The 17,191-nt window shown below is 58.0% G+C and overlaps 1 protein-coding gene across 2 annotated transcripts; it reads right to left on the minus strand.

Annotated features, from left to right (window-relative positions):
- Positions 1–435: 435 nt before the first annotated feature.
- Positions 436–10,244, minus strand: GFAP (glial fibrillary acidic protein). Of its 2 annotated transcripts, XM_045888029.3 has the most exons (10): positions 9,784–10,244; positions 8,491–8,551; positions 8,200–8,295; positions 7,289–7,450; positions 5,730–5,855; positions 5,317–5,537; positions 4,715–4,758; positions 4,207–4,326; positions 2,833–2,918; positions 436–2,005 (listed from the first exon to the last, which is right to left on the minus strand). In XM_045888029.3, the coding sequence occupies exons 1-10, from the start codon at positions 10,242–10,244 to the stop codon at positions 1,964–1,966; spliced, it is 1,419 nt and encodes a 472-aa protein (XP_045743985.1). In that variant the 3' UTR covers positions 436–1,963. The 2 variants fall into 2 exon arrangements, with proteins under 2 accessions (XP_045743985.1, XP_064439535.1); XM_064583465.1 differs by lacking the exon at positions 4,207–4,326.
- Positions 10,245–17,191: the final 6,947 nt, after the last annotated feature.

Here is a 17,191-nt window from a genome sequence, read left to right on the forward strand (position 1 = left end):
TATTTCTCAAGTGACCTTTGTGATGTTGGAACAGGGTTTGAGGTGCTTTATTTTCTTGCCTTGGAGGATTGCCGAGTGGGCGCTGGTTGAATTGGGGGGCAGCAGGGAGAGGAAGGGGGAGTAGGGGAGCCTAGTATATGTCCTCGTCTCTGGAATGGCTGGTCTGGGATAAAGGTAAAGACTAGAACAGGGGAAATGGGTAAGGGAAGTGGAGGTCAAGGTCAGGGCTTTCCCCAGGGCTGGGGACTGGGTGAGAAGAGGGCCTGCGGGGCACGGGGCTGCCATGTGGAGCAGGGCTGGAGTTTGGGTTTGCTGGGGGGCTTGGGGTACCAAGATGATCGGCGATAAGAAGCAAGTTGAGTCTTGTCCCAGGCCACTTCCTGCCCTCTCCCCCAGCCCCAGCCTCTCCTGAACAGATCAGAGTCCACTCTGGGGAAGGCCACGGCAATTGTCTTTATTTACCTTAGTGAGTAAAGGCTGCAGTGGTGCCCTGAAGGTTAGCAGCAGTGGGTGGCAGGAGGGAGTGGGGGAAAGGGCACCAGGTCTTGGAAAGAGGGAGGGACTCTCACCTCTCTGGCTTTAGAGGGGCGAGGGGGACCCTGGAGCGGGCCCTTTCAGCCCTACTTCTGGGCACAGATAGTCCTGTGCCTGCCCCCCACAGTCTTCCCGTGGAAAGCAGAGCTCAAACCAGAGCCTTCACTCTGTTCATGCCTCCATTTCCCAAATGATAAAATAGAGTGCTACCTACAATATGAGGGTACACTTTGTATTTGAGTAAGAGGAGAACCACAAGGGCCCTTGGTTAGGGAAAAGCAGCAGGTCACTGTAGGGCGGAGAGTGTCAGATGAATGGGGGTGGCTTCGCCCAGCAGTGTCTGCTGGGGTCTCGAGGCAGCAGCTACAGTGGCTCCGAGGCCTGGGTGGAGGGATTATGCAGCAAGGAAGGGGCCTTTAGCATGGGACAAAGTGTGCCCTGCCCCCAGGGACAGCTGCCCCTCTCTCCTGTTTCAGCATCTTCAAGAGGATGAGTCACTTCCTTGATTCCCATGACCCAGAGGCCAGGTGTACCTGGTTGCCCACAACCCCCAACTCTGATATCTAGCATCATCCCAACTGCCTCCCCTACCATCTCCACCTGCCTCCCCTCCAGCCTTATGGAGGGTCGACTCCTGGGCTTGACCTGTCTGTATCCAACCTAGGGGCCAGGCAGCTCCCCTCTACTCCTTCCCAGCACCCATTCCCTCTCCACTTACGCTATAGATCCCGCAAGTGCTGAGAATCAAGCTCCCACATGCCCATGGCATGCCCACAGCGTGCCCACATGTCAGCTCTGTGGGACTGAGACATTTGAATCATCACTCAGAAGGCCCCTCTGGGATCTGGGCAGGCCAGGCATTCTGTCTGGGGACCACTCCAAGTGGCAGGATGTCCCCACCTGCTCTCAGACTGTTCAGGGTCAGTCTAGAAGAAGAAACCTCTGGCCAGGACAATCTTGCCTGTGGGTGTTCCTGTCTCAGAGTCTTGGTTTTCCTCCAGCAGCCTGAGGAAACTCCAAGGCCCACTTCCCACTTACCCCCAGGGACCTCCAGCTCTGGCAATAGTTGCCATGACAATGGGGGTTAGGGATATTGAGGAGGGCAATTTATTGGGTCCCTGGCCCTCCCCAACTTCTCTCCTTCCTTCCAGTTCTAACCCAAGCTGCTGGCCATGCCCCTCCAGGCCGCCCCTTTGGGGTAAGCGCCTTGTTAGTTAGAGTTACTGGGTGTAGGGTGGGTGCTGTCTGGCAGGTCTGGTGCCCACGGAGCCTAGGGCAGCAAGCTGGTGTAGAGGTGGAGGGATGAGGGGAGCAGCCGGGGTGAGTGGGAACTCGGGTCTGGGGGAGTCCGCCATCAGAGGAGGGGCAACAATCCCATCTGCTCAGGCCCCTCACACTGTGGGACAGGGGCCACCAGGTGGGTCCTGCCTCACACCACGTCCTTGTGCTCCTGCTTGGACTCCTTTATGACCTGCAGGGGGCATAGAAGTACACAGCGCAATAGTTAGGGACTCACACAGATATCAGGCCCACCACTTCGAGGCCCACCACTTCGAAGTCCCCAGCCTTCCCAGGTCTTTCTTCTCTATGAGAGCAACCAGCACTCCCCCCCATGAAACTGCCAGGAAATGAGGTAACAGTCATAAGCATTTAGCACGGGGCCTGGCACCTGGCGAGCTGATGTGGTAAGATTAGCTAGTACTGTTGCAGGTGTGACGGGGAGGGCTTATGCCAAATCCCCCCTTCCTATTACTCCAGCAGGTTCCTTTTCTCAAGCCGGAAATTGAAAGTTGGGAGTGAAAGCTACTATAATTTTTTTTTTAAAGATTTTATTTATTTATTCATGAGAGACAGAGAGAGAGAGAGAGAGAGAGGCAGAGGGAGAAGCAGGCTCCCAAGGAGCAGGGAGCCCGATGCGGGACTCGATCCCAGGACCCTGGGATCATGACCTGAGCCGAAGGCAGACGCTTAACCATCTGAGCCACCCAGGCGCCCAGCTACTATAATTTTCTTTCTCTCTCTCCCCAGGCCTGGTGCTGGGGGCGCCTGCATCTGAGGGTGAGACAGGGAGAAAGTCCAAATCAGGACTCCATCCAGTGGCCTGGGCACCCAGGCTCCCTGGAACGGCCAGCGGAGGGGATAGGGAGTTGAATTATGTCCAGGTTCCTTCCCCTCTTCCAGACCCTCCCTGGGAAGCTCTTCCGAGTGATTGAGAACCTTCTATGTGCAGTTTAGGCTTCCTTCCAAAGCCTTGTCTCAGTTCTGCCGGGGCCAGAATCTCAGGTCTGCTCTCCTTACCTCCCCGTCCCGCATCTCCACGGTCTTTACCACGATGTTTCTCTTGAGGTGGCCTTCTGACACGGACTTGGTGTCCAGGCTGGTTTCTGCAGGCATGGGGACAGGAGGCCTCCTGTTGGCTCCTGGGCCACTAAACATCCTTCCCCACCCCCAGCTTCCCCATGAAACCCACAGTCATAGGGATTGAAAGTCTATCCGACTAGGCAGAGAGGGCCTAGGCTCTTTCAAAGGGGCTGGAGACCCCCAAGTCCCCATGGTGCTAGGTAAGACCTGGCTGCTCCATCCAGTGCTTCGCTCACTTTCCTGGCCTGGCTGCATTTCAGTCCCTCTGCAAGCTCTCGCCTGGCCCCTGGCTTTCTGACACCCCAGCGATGTGCCAAGGAAGGAGCACATGGGCTTTGAAATCGGGCAGGCCAGAGCTTGAGTCTCAGCTCAGCCACAAGGCTGTGGGCAAGTTAATTTATCTCTCCCAGCTTCAGTTTCCTATCTGCAAAATGGGGATGATGGTGTCTACTTCTCTAGGTGCGAGCAAGGAGTCAGTTCACTGAAATAATACATGTTAAGTGCCTAGCACATATTAGTGCCCAATACACGTGGGTCCCTCTCCTGTTCCCCTGCCCCTCCCTTACTTCTCTCTGCCACTTCTCTGGGCTCTACTGACCCTTTACTATTTGGCACTTGGCAGTATTACCTCAACCTGCTCTGCCTGGTTAAACTTCTGATGCTGAACTAAGCCCCAGGACATGTATAGCTCATGTTCCTAAATTTCTAGAGCAGAAGAAGGTTTTTTTTTCCCCCCTTAGATAAGAATCATTTGAGGGCCACATCCAAGTCAGAAGTAATTTAGTTTTTCCCCCGCTCAGAGAGAAAAATGTAACATGTCACATTCACTAATACTTAAAATTAAGAGCAGGGAGTATAAAACTTTATTCACTACAAGAGCTGCAGTCCAGGGGGAAATAATCCTCTGGGCTGAATCAGCACTGAGCTGAGCCGTGGATCCTCGGGGACAGAAGAACTGAGCAGAGAACCTGGCCACCAGGCACGGCAAGCCCCAAAGGGCCCTCCCAGTGATGGAGAGAAGGTGAGGTGGAGGCTGGCATTTGCCCAGGGGCCCCAGAGCCTCTCATCTGAGCACCAGAGGACACATCACTTTGAATACCAACCAGCTCTGCTAGTTTAACCTACATTTACCCTGTGCCAGGTCCTGGGCTGGGCACTGAGGTCGCTGGGAAAATGACACAAGCTTGGCCCTTTAGGGAAAGCTGGGAGAAAGGAGCCCAGGAGGGCAGGGAAAATGGGCTTGGTGAGGCTCACTCCCTGCCAAGCTGAGAAAAGCACTGTGTCTGCGAGTCTGAGAGGCAGGCTGCTAACCGAGAGCCGGCGGGGCTCCATTTACAATCTGGTGAGCCTGTATTGGTATAACTTGTATTGTGAGGCTTTTGAGATGTCTTGTGACCTTGTGACTTTCCCCTTCTTTGGTGCGTTTGCCCCCTGTAGTGACAAGCAGTTAAAAAAAAAAACACAAAAACATAAAACACTCAGATGAGCTGAGCTTGCTCAGAGCTCTGCGGGCAGGGCAGAGGTTGAAATCTTCACCCAGTTCTGCTATAGGAGGGGGTGCAGGGTTAGGGAAGGGGGCACAGGGCAGAGCAGGGCAGGAGCAGCCGCAAGCCCCACCTGGAATGCCCCGGGCTGCTGTGTTCTGGCTGGAAGCTCGGCAGTGAATTATGAAGGTCCCCAAGGCGAGCCCTGGACCGGACCCCTTTGCCCTGGACCGGACCCCTTTGCCCTGGTCCTCGGCCCCAGGCCAGAGCATCAGCCCACCTGGGGGAGAGGGCAGGAATCCAACACTCTGCCCACAAGGCCCTGCTCTACTGACCTCGGATCTGCAGGTTGGAGAAGGTCTGCACGGGAATGGTGATGCTGAAAGACAGCAAAGGCAGAAGAGTGACTGGGCAGCCCAGGGACATCCCCGAGGCCAGGCCCTGGTCCAGGGTTATCATGACAGCCTCAGAGCCCATCTCTTGGCTTTCTCCAGCAGCCAACATGCTCCCTGGGGCTCCAAGAGTCTGCAAGGGGCTTGGGTGTTGTCCGCCAGGGGAGCATCTCTATTTGAAAGCGTGGAGGCCTGAAGGATGGCAGAGGGGAGGAGGAAGTGGTGAAGAAAGTTCCAAGACAAAAGAGATGGGTCAGGGGAAAAGAAGTCCAATCTTCATTGGGAGGGTGGGGAGTGAGCCTCTTAGTTTGGGGGGTGACCCAAGTCCTCGCTCTGCGACCTCATCAACATTGCTTGAATCGAATCCATTCATTTATTCACCAAACGTTTATTGAATACCTACTGTGTGTTAGGCGAGCACTGTGCTGAGCACTGGGATAGGAGGGGGCAGGACACAAGCTGAATATGACAGTCCCTGAAGGGACCAAGGAGACTCCAGGGAAGGGCAGCAGGGAGGACTCCCCAGGGCCACGGTGGCAGCTCACCGGTTCTCCTCGCCCTCCAGCAGCTTCCTGTAGGTGGCGATCTCGATGTCCAGGGCCAGCTTGACGTTTAGCAGGTCCTGGTACTCCTGCAGATGGCGGGCCATCTCGTCTTTGAGGCTCTGCCCCTCCTCCTCCAGCCGGGCCAGCGCCTCCTGGTAACTCGCCGCCTCCCGCGCGTGGCGCTCCTCCTGCTCCCGCATCTGCCTCTCCAGGGACTCGTTCTGTAGGGTGGAGCCGGCAGGTGCCTCGGGGCGGGGTCACACTGCCCGGCCCCCACCCCACCCCCGGCCTGTCCCGGCCTCCCCTCTGGCCCCCGCCCGCCGTCCCGGTCCCCGTCCCTGGCTTGCGTGTCCCCCGGGGCTCCAGCTCGCGCGCACCCGCGTCCGCCCCGCTGCGGCCCCGCCCGCGCTCACCGTGCCGCGCAAGGACTCCAGGTCGCAGGTCAAGGCCTGCAGCTGGCGCCGGTAGTCGTTGGCCTCGTGCTTGGCCTGGCGGAGCAGCTCGGCGTTGCGGGCGGCTGCGTCGTTCAGGTCGGCAAACTAGGGGCGAGAGGGCCCTACGCTCAGGGGCGGCTGGGCCCCACCTCTCGGGAGCCGCGTGGGGCCGATGGGTCTCTGGGAACTCAGGGAGATGGGCAGGACCCCGGGCTTGGTGTCCAGGTCTGCCCAGGACTCTGGCCCTGGCTGGGATTAGTCCCAGCGACTGTGACCCATGGGCAGAGGGCACAGAAGGCCCCTGCCACGTCTCCAGCACCTAGCACAGTGCCTGGGCAGGGAATGAAGGACCAAATGATGTTTGCCACAGAATCCAGAATCTTCTGCACTGGCAGCTCTATCCAGGAGCCTGAACCCTGGCCTCCACCACCGTGGCGAGGGGGTTCTGGTGAGCAGTACCCTGGGTTCTAATCGTTCTCTCTCCCGCAGCTTGCAGTGCAGCTCTCGTGGCTCCATCCGGCCTTGACCTGCTCAGAGTCATCACCAGCTTCTGCCACTCTCGCAACTCAGCTCGGCCCCTGGGCTGGCATCTCAGGGCCCCTGCCCTCTGCTTTCTTGCACCCCAAATGCCCCTTGCCTCTTCTCTTCATGTTCTTTGGCTGCCAGTCTCACCTAGCCCCTAAGCCCCTAGCCCTCCCTTCTACGATACCCTCCCCATCCCCCACATTACATCTATATAAACCCCACCCAGCAGTGTTCTCTTTAGACAATGTATTTGGGTGCACATCACGTCTCCTTGCTGGGACAGGTCTCTGGATCCTGGGCAGTGCTGGCATGCAGTGGGGGCTCAGTAACCCAGGACACAAACAGCTGAAGCATCAGGAAGTGCGACGGCTGGGATTAGATGTCCGGCTCTACCGTTTAGGAACTGTGTGACTTTGGGCAAACTAGTTAACCTCTCTGGACTTCAGTTCTCTCATCTGTCAAAGAACAGTACTTTCTTCATAGTAAGTAAGATAGATAATGCATGTAAAGCACAGGGCCTGGCAAACAACAATGTTGGCTAATAATAACAGTAATAGTAACAATAATAATGACAATAATAGTAATAAGAAGTACTTATTGGAGGGGCACCTGGGTGGCTCAGCCGGTTAAGCGTCTGACTCTTGGTTTCAGCTCAGGTCATGAGCTCAGGGTGGTGAGATTGAGCCCTGCATGGGGCTCCATGCTCAGCATGGGAGTCTGCTTGAGACTTTTCCCCCTCCGTCTCCCTCCCCCTCGGCTCCTCCCCCTGCTCATGCTTTCTCTCTATCTCTCTAAAATAAATAAAATCTTAAAAAAAAAAAAGAAAGAAAGAAATACTCATTGGAAGTAATGGTGGCTGTGTGACCCTGGGCAAGCCACCTCATTTCTCTGGTGAAGGACAATCACCCGGAGAGGATCCTCTCCCAGCTTCCTCCATCCTTGTTCCCCAATTCTCTTGTATGGAGCCAGTAGGGCTGCCTGGAGGAGGCAGGCTGGCCCACAGTCAGGGCTACCTTGGACCGGTACCACTCCTCGGCCTCATGCATGTTGCTGGACGCCATGGCCTCGTACTGCGTGCGGATCTCTCTCAGGGCCGCCGTGAGGTCCGGCTTGGCCACATCCAGCTCCACGTGGACCTGCTGCCGGGCTAGCTGCTCCTGGAGCTCCTGCACCTCCTGGCCAGGATGAGAGAAGGTGATGCCAGGACCGGGGGCCTGGGCTGCCACTGGGGTTTCCCCACAGTATTCTGCCCTTGTCTGCCTGCCCCTTGGATGCTGACGTTGGCTAAGGGAAATGGGGCAGTTCTAGTTAGAGGAAGCGGCATGGCCCAGGCTAGGGGAGCAGAGGGTCGTTTGGGGGCTTCATGGTGTCCTCCTCCCAAGTTCGGCCAGGCAGGAGTACTACTGAATGCATGCCTGTGTTCTTGTGGGAGAGTGACCGAGTCCCTGTGGTGTGGGTGTGTCTGCGGGTTCCCAGGTTCCTTGGCATCATGGACTCTGAATCCATAATCTGAAGTCAGAGAGCTCAGTGGTGTCTTTTTAAAATGAAGGGCTCTCATTTAAATAGAGACAGGTGGCAGTGGGGGTGATGTCAGAGAGACTAACTATGTGACCTTAGTAAGTTCTTTAACCTGTCTGGGCTTCGGTGTCCTCTGTTTCACAGAGATCATACTGGAAGATCATACTGTGAGGGTCCCTAACTCACAAGGCTGTAGTGAAATAAAAAATGGGGCAACAAGGTCTGTTATAATGCTTAGTAAGTGGTGTGTGTCTGTGCGAATTTCACCAGGGGCTGAGGATGCTCTGTCGTCTCTATGTCTGTCTCCCTCAGTTTCTCTCTCTCATTTTTTTTCTGTCTGTCTCTGAGTATTTCTCAATCTCAGGCTCTCTGTCTCTATCCATTCCAGTCTCTATGTCGGCCTTACCTCCTCATGGATCTTCCTCAAAAACCGGATTTCCTCCCCTAGAGACTCAATCTTCCTCTCCAGATCCAGACGGGCTAGGGTGGCTTCATCTGCCTCCTGGAGCAAGGAGGGGCAAAAGGATGCTCTGACCCCAGACTCCTCCTCCCCTCTCCCTAGCCTTGTTTGATCCCTCCTTCTGTGGCTGGGGAGAGCAGCACATTGCTCTGGAGGGCTGGGCTTGGGGGCTGTTTGTGTGACCTGCCATCAACCCTTTACCCCCCCACCCCTTCCCCTCCCCTCCATCTCCCTGACCTGTCGATAGGTGGCCAGGTTGTTCTCAGCCTCCAGCCTCAGGTTGGTTTCATCCTGGAGCCTGGGGTAGGGGGACACATTCCTGGGTCCAGGCTCTTCTGAGGATCTTGGACCCCTGCCCCAATCTCCCTGGAGGTGGCTGCCAGAGAGAACCCCCGCCCCCCAGGACCAGTGGAATGGCAGGAGGAGTGAAGGGCAGAGGGTCTCAGACAGAGCCTTGGCCAGGAGGGTGAGCAGACAAGGGCCTTTGCTTTAACTCATTACTAAGGTGCTTTATCAAGGCTGGTGCCCCTGCTCCTACTCACACAGGTGCTTTCACCAACATACACTCACCGCTGCATGCACAAGCACACTCATCCTCCTGCACTGGAGGGCGCGAGCACACACACGCGCGCGCGCGCGTGCGTGTGCCCTGCCAGCTCAGCAAAACACCCTGTCCCTGGGGTTTCCTCTGACCTTTGGAAATGGGTTTTATTGGAATCTCTGCTTCACAGCTCTGCAGGCTGAAGTGGCTTGGCCAGGGTCATAAGCTGGTGACAGGCAGCATCACCTGTGTTCCCGAAGCCAGGCCTGCTCTTTCCCTCACCTCCTTTCCCCCGGAGCCCCGTCCTCTTAGTGCCCACCAATCTCCTCTTCCCATTCCTCCTATCTACGGACCCACAAGGCCACCAGGCCCTGCAGTGAATGAAATGCGAAGACCCTGCCTGTGGGGTCCCTGCCTGCGGGGTCCCTGACTCTCCCCGCACAGCTCTCCCCAACGCCCCCTGGCATGGCCTGAGGGGGAGGGGCCGGGCCAAAGCTCAGCCATGGGGAGAGCCCTTCTCACCCCACCGAGGTCCCTGTGCCCAGGAGGCAAGGCCTCCTGGGCACACCAGCCCCAGCTTGGCCACAGACAGAGACCCTCCTGGTGCCTGGGGCCCGATGCTCAGTCTGCGGCCCTGACCACTGGGCAGGGAGGCCCTTTCCCTGGGAAGGTGGGCCAGGAAAGATCTGGATCAGATGACCTCTGACCTGCTTTCCACCTCTTAGGAGAGCTGTGAGTACGCTGAGAGTACGCTGGCTCCTTGGCCAGAGGTCTTCGGGATTCAGATCGCTGAGACTCTGGGCCTCCTCCCAGTCCCTCCCATCATGTTGGGGGAGCAAGGACAGCCCTCCCCTCCCAGAGATGGGGAGACAGAGGAGCCAAGGATCATGGAGGCAAAGCCCCCTGCCCGACATCCTGCGGGTCTGCGGGTGGGGGTGGGGGGCATCATCCCTGTTCAAGAGGCCCCTCTCCCCGGGCCCCCTCCTCACTTCTGCCTCAGGGTGCCCAGGTCCTGCGCCAGATTGTCTCTCTCAACCTCGAGCCGGGTGCTGCTGGCTGTGAGCTGGTCGAGCCGCAGCCTTAGCTCACGCAGCTCAGCCTGGTAGACATCGGCCAGCTTGGTGGGCTCCTTGGCCTGCAGCTGGTTCAGCTCCGCAGCCAGCGCCTTGTTCCGCTGCTCCAGGAAGCGCACCTTCTCGATGTAGCTGGCAAAGCGGTCGTTGAGCTCCATCATCTCTGCCCGCTCACTGGCCCGCGTCTCCCTGAAGCCAGTGTTGAGGGCCCCGGCCAGCGAGAAGTCCACGCGGGCCGGGACAGGAAGCGGCATCCTGGCCAGGGAGAGGCGGGTGCCCGGGCCCAGGCGGCGGCCGGCGAGCAGGCCTCCCCCCACCATGTCCGAGGAGGAGCCGTAGGAGCGGCGAGCCGCTGAGGTGACCCGTCTCCTCTCCATGCTGGCCGGGCTCCGGCAGCTCCCGGGAAGCGAGGCCTTTATGGAGGCGTGGGCCGGCCTGGCGCTGCCCCAGCCGCCGCGGGCAACGGCCCCTGGCATGGCCTGAGGGGGAGGGGCCGGGCCAAAGCTCAGCCATGGGGAGAGCCCTTCTCACCCCACCGAGGTCCCTGTGCCCAGAGGCAGGGCCTCCCGGGCACACCAGCCCCAGCCTGGCCACAGACCGAGACCCTCCTGGTGCCTGGGGCCCGATGCTCAGTCTGCGGCCCTGACCACTGGGCAGGGAGGCCCTTTCCCGGGGAAGGTGGGCCAGGAAAGGTCTGGATCAGATGACCTCCGACCTGCTTTCCACCTCTTAGAGCCCATGACAGCACTCCTCCTTCGAGGGCCTGCTGAGTGCTGGGAACTTGCAAAGAACAAACGTGTTCCATACTCTCAAGAAGCAGCCCACGTTACAGCTCCCTGCTGAGCCGCATTCCCAGCAGACTGTTGGACTCTTCCCCCCCGAACACGGGCGTCCTGCATTCCTGCTTTCTCCCCCTTCGCCGGAGGTCTGGGGCTGTGGGCTGCAACTGAACACCAGCCCTTTGTCTAGAGGGTCAGTTGAGGCCTCTGTCTAGTGGGGAGGGGGGGAGGATGAAGGAAGGAACACGGAAGCTTTGAGGGGGCAAGAGGGGCAGGCGCTGAACTCCCTGGCCTTCTCCCTGGACCCCAGTCCCCGGGGGCTCGCTTGCCCCTTGCCCAGCCTCTCTGCAGGCCCGTCTGGAGCCGGGCCTCGACAGCCACACAAAAGCAGTTATGGATGAGTGGCTGTCCTGGCTCCCATCTTTGTTCCCGCATCACCCTGTCTCCCCGGCCACCCCTCACCTCACTTTCACACTGGAGATTTATCTCCTTTGAGTTCCCACACATCAGGCTGAGAGGACGGAAAGGCCTCTGGGGATGGGTCAGTGTGGGAACCCAGGAACCACTGGGTCCATACTAGGAGCCCAGGGCCGGGCGTCCTGTAGCCTCACCCTTCAGATCCATCCACCCTTCTGTTCTGATTCCACGGGGGGCCAGAGCCTCACCCAGGTCCCTCTCGCATCTGTGTCCTTGGACTTCTGGGAAGCCCTCCTCTCCCCACCCCCCTGCTGCCCGTGCTTGGGCCTCTGATCCCCTTCTCCTGGACACTTGCTGAATAGAGCCTTGTTTTCCACCGCTGGTCAGGGCGCCACACGGAGAGGGCAGCCCCTGGGGGGCTGTGCTGTTTTTATCCCAAGATGCCAGGCTGTTAGGCAGAGTACAGCCCAAGCCCCCAGCTCAAAGAGCTTCTCGGAAGCCTCTGAGGGGGCCGGGGTGCAGTGGGGGGCAGGCTCTGTGCCCACCCCGACCATTGTGTCTGTGCCAAGGTGAGTGGGCACAAGGGGAAGGCCTGGGGGGGGGGTGGCCAGCCCGGCACTGCTAGGTCTCTGGCTCTGCAGACAAGGCCTGGCTGCTTGCCCCCTCCCCAGCTCCCAGAGCCAGCTCACACCCCTGAGCTCCAGACGGGGCAATGCCTCTTACCCCACGCTGGGGAGACACACTCCATTTGGGCATGTTATGGGCTGCCTGCCGAGGTTTTCCCTGGTGAATCCCAGCACAAAGAGGGAAGGTGAGGGTCTCGAGGTCTTCAGCCACACTTGACCCTGGACCTGAGCAGTAACTTGGGGAGGGAACTCTAAGGGAAGGGATGCCCCATGACTTTTGATTCTGCTATGGGTGGGGGAGCTGGGAAAGTCAGGGGGCATTAAAAGAAGAAAAAGGGACAAACCCTCGTCCCAACTACTCTCTGACGAGGAGTGGCTGTCCTTCTAGCTCGCCGGGCAAGTCACAGTTTGCAGGCTTCTCTCTTTGTTCCAGTGAAATCTAGTTGAAATGAGGGTAAAGCAGTCTTGGGAGGGGGTGGGCAGGAGAGATGGAACGAGAGCAGGAAGGGCTTGTCAGTGAGGTTCAGTGACTGGTTCCTCTGTGTGTGTGACCCAGGCTTATTTCAGCAGCAGCAGAGAGAGGTCCCCCCTTCACCCCCTTCAGCCACCTCTCTGGACCAGTGTCACCCAGGCTCCTTGGCTCCATCCTCAACCTCCATCAGACCCTAGACCCATTCCCCACGCTCAGCCCTTAACTATCCAAAGATGTCCACACAAGAGCCAGAGAGGTAGACAGACATGGTCATGGTTATTTGCCAAACTTTCATTATTTTGTATGACACATTCGCTGTAGAAAAATCAGAAAATATAGATAAGCAAAACGAAAAAATTTAATTAGCCATGATTTCACCACCTGGAGATAAACACTACCAGATTTCCCCCCATATATATAAGTTCATTTTTTTTACAAGTGGTCTCATGCTGCACAAATTATTTTGTAATTTGTTTTTTCCACTCAGCAATATGTTGTGAACATCTTTCCATATCAATAAATATTTATCTACATCATCATTTTAACAGCTGCATGGTTTTCCACTGTATGCATTAATTTACCCAAGGCCTATTGTTAGACACACAGTTGCCCCCCCCCCCCCCGCCTCCCTCCCTCTCTCTCTCTGTTCTAGATCACACTATGCTGCACAGTTGCCTCAGGCAGATGCAGCTCCCAGCCTCCACGACTACTCCCATCCTGCTGGCCTGGCTCAGGCCCCATCTAAGTGGTCCCTCCTCTCCTGCTTCCCTAATCTAAGGGTCTCGATGTCCAAAGCCTCAAGCCAATCCCTAGACTGACTTCTCAATAGACAGCAGAAAGCTGCCGGGCTTGGAGAGAGGATGCCTGGATGCCTCTCCGAAGGGCCTTCAGCCAAGCCATGCCCCACTTCAAGCCGAGGTGGAGACAAGATGGTCTCCCACCCCCATGCCCCGCCCCCACGTCAGAATCCACCAGGATGCCCTCCTGCCTCCTGGGACAGATCAGTACCACACCTGGCCTCAACGCACACACAAGGGTGCCCAGCATTTTCTAAATTTGCCAGCCTCTAATTCAAGCCACTAGACTGCTGCCCACTGGCTCGCCTTATGCCCCGGCCCCGTTCCCATTGCCTGCGCAGCATGGTGGTCCGCATGCGGGGGTGGGATGAAAGTTGGGACTCTCCGGTGGACTCCTTGGCTACCACCGAGTCCATCCACCCGACATGGGCCCCCTCCCTGAGGAAGGGAACTGGGCCCTGGTGGCCACTAGATGGCAGTGCTCAGCTGCCCAGGTCCCAGCGGCCGCAGGGTCCCGCAGAGGGGATAGAGTGGGTCTCAGGGGCAGGCAGGCTTTCTAAAACCCGGTTTTCTGTCCCCCAGAGGGATCACCCCATGTATGCTCTAGAGTTGCTTCGGACTGCTCTGACAGTGCCCTCTAGAGGAGAGAGGGGCCACGGCCATTCAATAGCTACATGATCTTTGACGACTTCGGGAACTTCTCTGAGTCTCCATTTGCACACCTGTAAAATGGGGACTCACAACACTTACGTCCAAGGTAGCGGTGAGGATAAATTCAGGGAAAGCCGGACACAGCAGCTGCTCGACAAATCACAGCTTCCATTTAACAACACCCACCTGGTGCTTTACCTAATCTGCGTTAACGATGGCCTGGGCCTGGAGGGGCAGGAGCTGGGCCTGCCTGGGGGGCGCTGCCGTGTCTTGTTGACCCCACTGGGGGCGGGCAGGGGACAGCGTATAGGAACCTCCCCAGGACAGTTACCTGGGAGTGTGGACAGGATGCAGGGGGCAGCCGCCAGGGGAGAGAGGGTGGGAGGCGGCACCGTTTGCCCCCAGACCACTAGCTGGGTCTGCCAGGGACCATGCGTGAGTCATCTCTACCTGCCCTGGAGGAGACTCAGAGTAGAGCCTGTTTCCCAGCCTGCTTTCTCACCTCCCTGACTCCCCCTGGGGCACTGTCTGTCCATCCTTGCCCTTCCCCAGCGGCAGACTTGAGGCCCACGTCTCCATCAGTTTGAGAAGCTCTTGGTGTGTTATCATGTACCTTGGGAGGGGGTCTCTCCTGCCCCTCAGCCTGAGGCTTCCCCAGGAGAAGGGCCCCCATGAATAGGGACTTCCTGATGTTATGACCTATGTCCTCCCATCAGAATGGAGTCTCCCTAAGGATAGGGTCCCTCAGGACACCCTCTCTTCTGTAGGAGCTCCCTGATGCGAGCACCCATGGTTCACTGTCAGATGGGAGCCCCTTGAGGGCAGGGCTCTCTCCCCCTCTCAGCCTGGAGGAGGGTTGCCTCAGGCCAGGCTTGGTTCCCTCTCCTCTCATCCGTCAGCTTGTGCTGAGCCAGCTCCTGGTGAGAAGTGCCCAGCTCCTGTGGCTGTAGAAGGGTTCCTGGGTGAACCCCCAGACTCTTTCCCCTTCCTCCTTCCTGGCCTCTGTCGGCACGCTGTTGTAGGCATCAATTTGCTTACCTTCACACAGCCAGGGGCCAGGGTGCTTCATTGGGGTTAATAAGCGCGGTCCCTTTCTCTCCAACCCCCCTCTCCCCACCCTCCTGGGCGCTCCAGCCTGCCCCCTACTTTCCAGCCTCTAACCCTGAGACCTGCTTTTTAATTGCTTTCCCTGATCTGTTCTGCTTTCTGCTCCCCTCCTTCTCCCTGCCTGACTGCATCCCTCCGGGAGGGTGGGGGGGGGGCAGATGTGTCCCTGGTGGGAGGAGAGGGCTGGCGGGCAGCCTGTTATTTCCAATACAGTGGTCCTCCAAATGGACAGGATGAACCAGGGAACAGGGGTGGAAAGGCTGCAGGCGAGCTGGGGGGGAATGTTTCGGGGGAGCCGGAAACCACAGCCATGGTCTCCAGGCCCCATGGGGTGGCTCTGGTCCCTTTCTCTCCCCACAGCCTCCATCCCAAGCCATCTGAGATCCCTCTTCACAAAAGAACCATGGAGGAGGGGAAGACAACCACGAACTAGATTCTGTCTGGGAACCAGGATCCCCCAAACTTAGCTAAGAGCCAGAGGGACATTCCTGGGAAAACCTGGAGATAGACGAGCAGGGGTGTGAGAGGGAGGACTCCAGAGTTAGCAGCTGCCAAGGGGCACCCCATGTGGTGACAGAGTCCCCTGTGTGTGGGGAGGGGAGAAAGAGCTGATGGCTGAGGGTGGGAGGACCCAGAAAGGAAAGCCCAGTCCCCTTGCCCTTGACAGATCCCAACACCGAAGGAGGTTTGGGCTTACCCTCAGGTGACAGAGACAGCCGCTGTCCCGACTCCCCGCATGAAGGGACAGTGTCTCGTTCTCTGTGTCTGCAGCTCCTGGCACTGAGTCTGGTTCTCTGAACTGGGCAGGACTTTGGACTCCAGGGTGGGGTCCAGACACAAGCTTCGGGCCGGAGGTGGGCAAGGAGGTGAGCGCAAAGGGCCTGGGAAGAGAGTACTTCTGAACTCCCAGACGTGGAGTGAGGGACCCTGTGCAGACCCCCCAAGGTAGGAGAGGCCGGGTGAAGCAGGAAGAGGGGCCTTAGATCGGGCTGGGCCTGCAGTGGGTGGGGGATGACTCTCTTTATGTAAGAACAATCCAATCTCAGCCTCGTCGCTGCCCACGGAGGTCAGCGGGGAGCTGGCTGTCAGCTCGCGGCCCCCTCAGCCCCTGCCAACTCATTGAGAAGCTGGGGCCAGCCAGGCTGCCTCCTGGCCTGCAGGACACCATGCTGTGAGCACTCGCAGCCCGACCTCCTGTGATTGAGGGCAGGAGCCACACGTCCTTAACTCCATTGGCAGAGTCTTTGTACATTTAATGGGTCACCCGAGAGCACATTTTGCACCACGGAGCCACAGATGTTTGCTGAGCCAATGGCCGGTTGCAGAACAGCCTTGTCAAGAGTGACCCCTGCCACTGGCAAGCTGCCCCCCAGCCTAGGCGAGTTCTGCCTCGTGCACCAGACCCCGTTGCGAGAGGCTTGCCCTTTTGGCCCTCGTTACCAGCCTCCTTGCCCTGTGCCTGCTGCCTCGGTGCTTGCAGGGGTGATGGTGACCATCAAATGAGATAATGTATGTGAGCGCCCCAGGAAATGGGCAAGTTATTCAATTTGAATCCGACCAGCGCTCGCCGAGGCCTCCGAAGGTCAAGGCACCACGCCAGGCCGCTGGGGGCTACAGATGGGAGGCCGTAGCGGCTTCTGTGGGAATCACGGCGCACCGGGGAAAAAAAACCTCATCAAGACTAATTGGAGAGGCGGGAACCCCAGGCACGCGGAAAGGAAAGATGCCTGTTCGCTTCCAAAGGGAAGCAGCTCGGTGTCACGTGAAGAACCAGACCCTGGTCTGAATCCTGGCGCCGCCACTTGCTGTCTAACCCTGGGTGCGTTCCGTGGACCTTCTCGAGTCCCTCTCCTCGTTATACCTCGTAAGGTCGCCAAGTTTTGTGCGCTGCCTGCAGCAGGGAGGGACCCAAGGCTCCTCTTGTGTGTTCTTCTCTCTCCTCCAAAAAGGAGGCAAAACTGGATGGGGCAGGGCTCACCAGGTAGAAGGGGAGGCTGCTCCCCCAGCACAGCGAGGACTCATTTGAAATTAGCAGCATTATTTACACACAGCTCACAATGTGCTAAATACCTTTAACATGTTTGTTTTCTGAAGCAAGCTAAACACAGACTCCTATCATCCTGTTGACACTGCTAATTCATTCAGGCAGCCGCATCTTCCTAGAGAGACAGAGGTAAACTTGGGTTGAACCCTCACAATCCAAACGGGTGCAGAGGGAAGCCACGAACTGAACCTGGGTGGGGAGTGGGGCTTCCGGAGCTGCGGGGAAGAAGACTGCGCGAGGTTCCAGCGGTCAGGGCTTAGCCGAGGGCCTCACCTGAGACCCAGGGCCCCTCGACACTGTCTCTGACAGCGACCTACGCCCAAGGCCGCAGAAGGATGGAGCAGGCCTGTCAGTGGGATGGCTTCTTCACCCGCTCAGGAACAGAGGCCCTTAGAGGAAGATGGGGCCGCAGAGTAGAGAGCAGGGCTCAC

This window comes from Mirounga angustirostris, unplaced genomic scaffold (assembly GCF_029215605.1).
Source record: "Mirounga angustirostris isolate CCGP_5_RB_7025 unplaced genomic scaffold, mMirAng1.0.hap1 SCAF_17, whole genome shotgun sequence".
NCBI classification, from domain to species: Eukaryota; Metazoa; Chordata; class Mammalia; order Carnivora; family Phocidae; genus Mirounga; species Mirounga angustirostris.

Bases quoted from the DNA above. Each gene is read 5' to 3' on its own strand.
- GFAP (XM_045888029.3), bottom strand. From the start codon at position 10,244: ATGGAGAGGAGACGGGTCACCTCAGCGGCTCGCCGCTCCTACGGCTCC. The intron at 8,296-8,490 runs GTCAGGGAGATG...TCCTTGCTCCAG, and splicing joins ACCTGGCCACCTATCGACAG to GAGGCAGATGAAGCCACCCT. The intron at 5,538-5,729 runs GTGAGCGCGGGC...TCCACCCTACAG, and splicing joins TGGAGTCCTTGCGCGGCACG to AACGAGTCCCTGGAGAGGCA.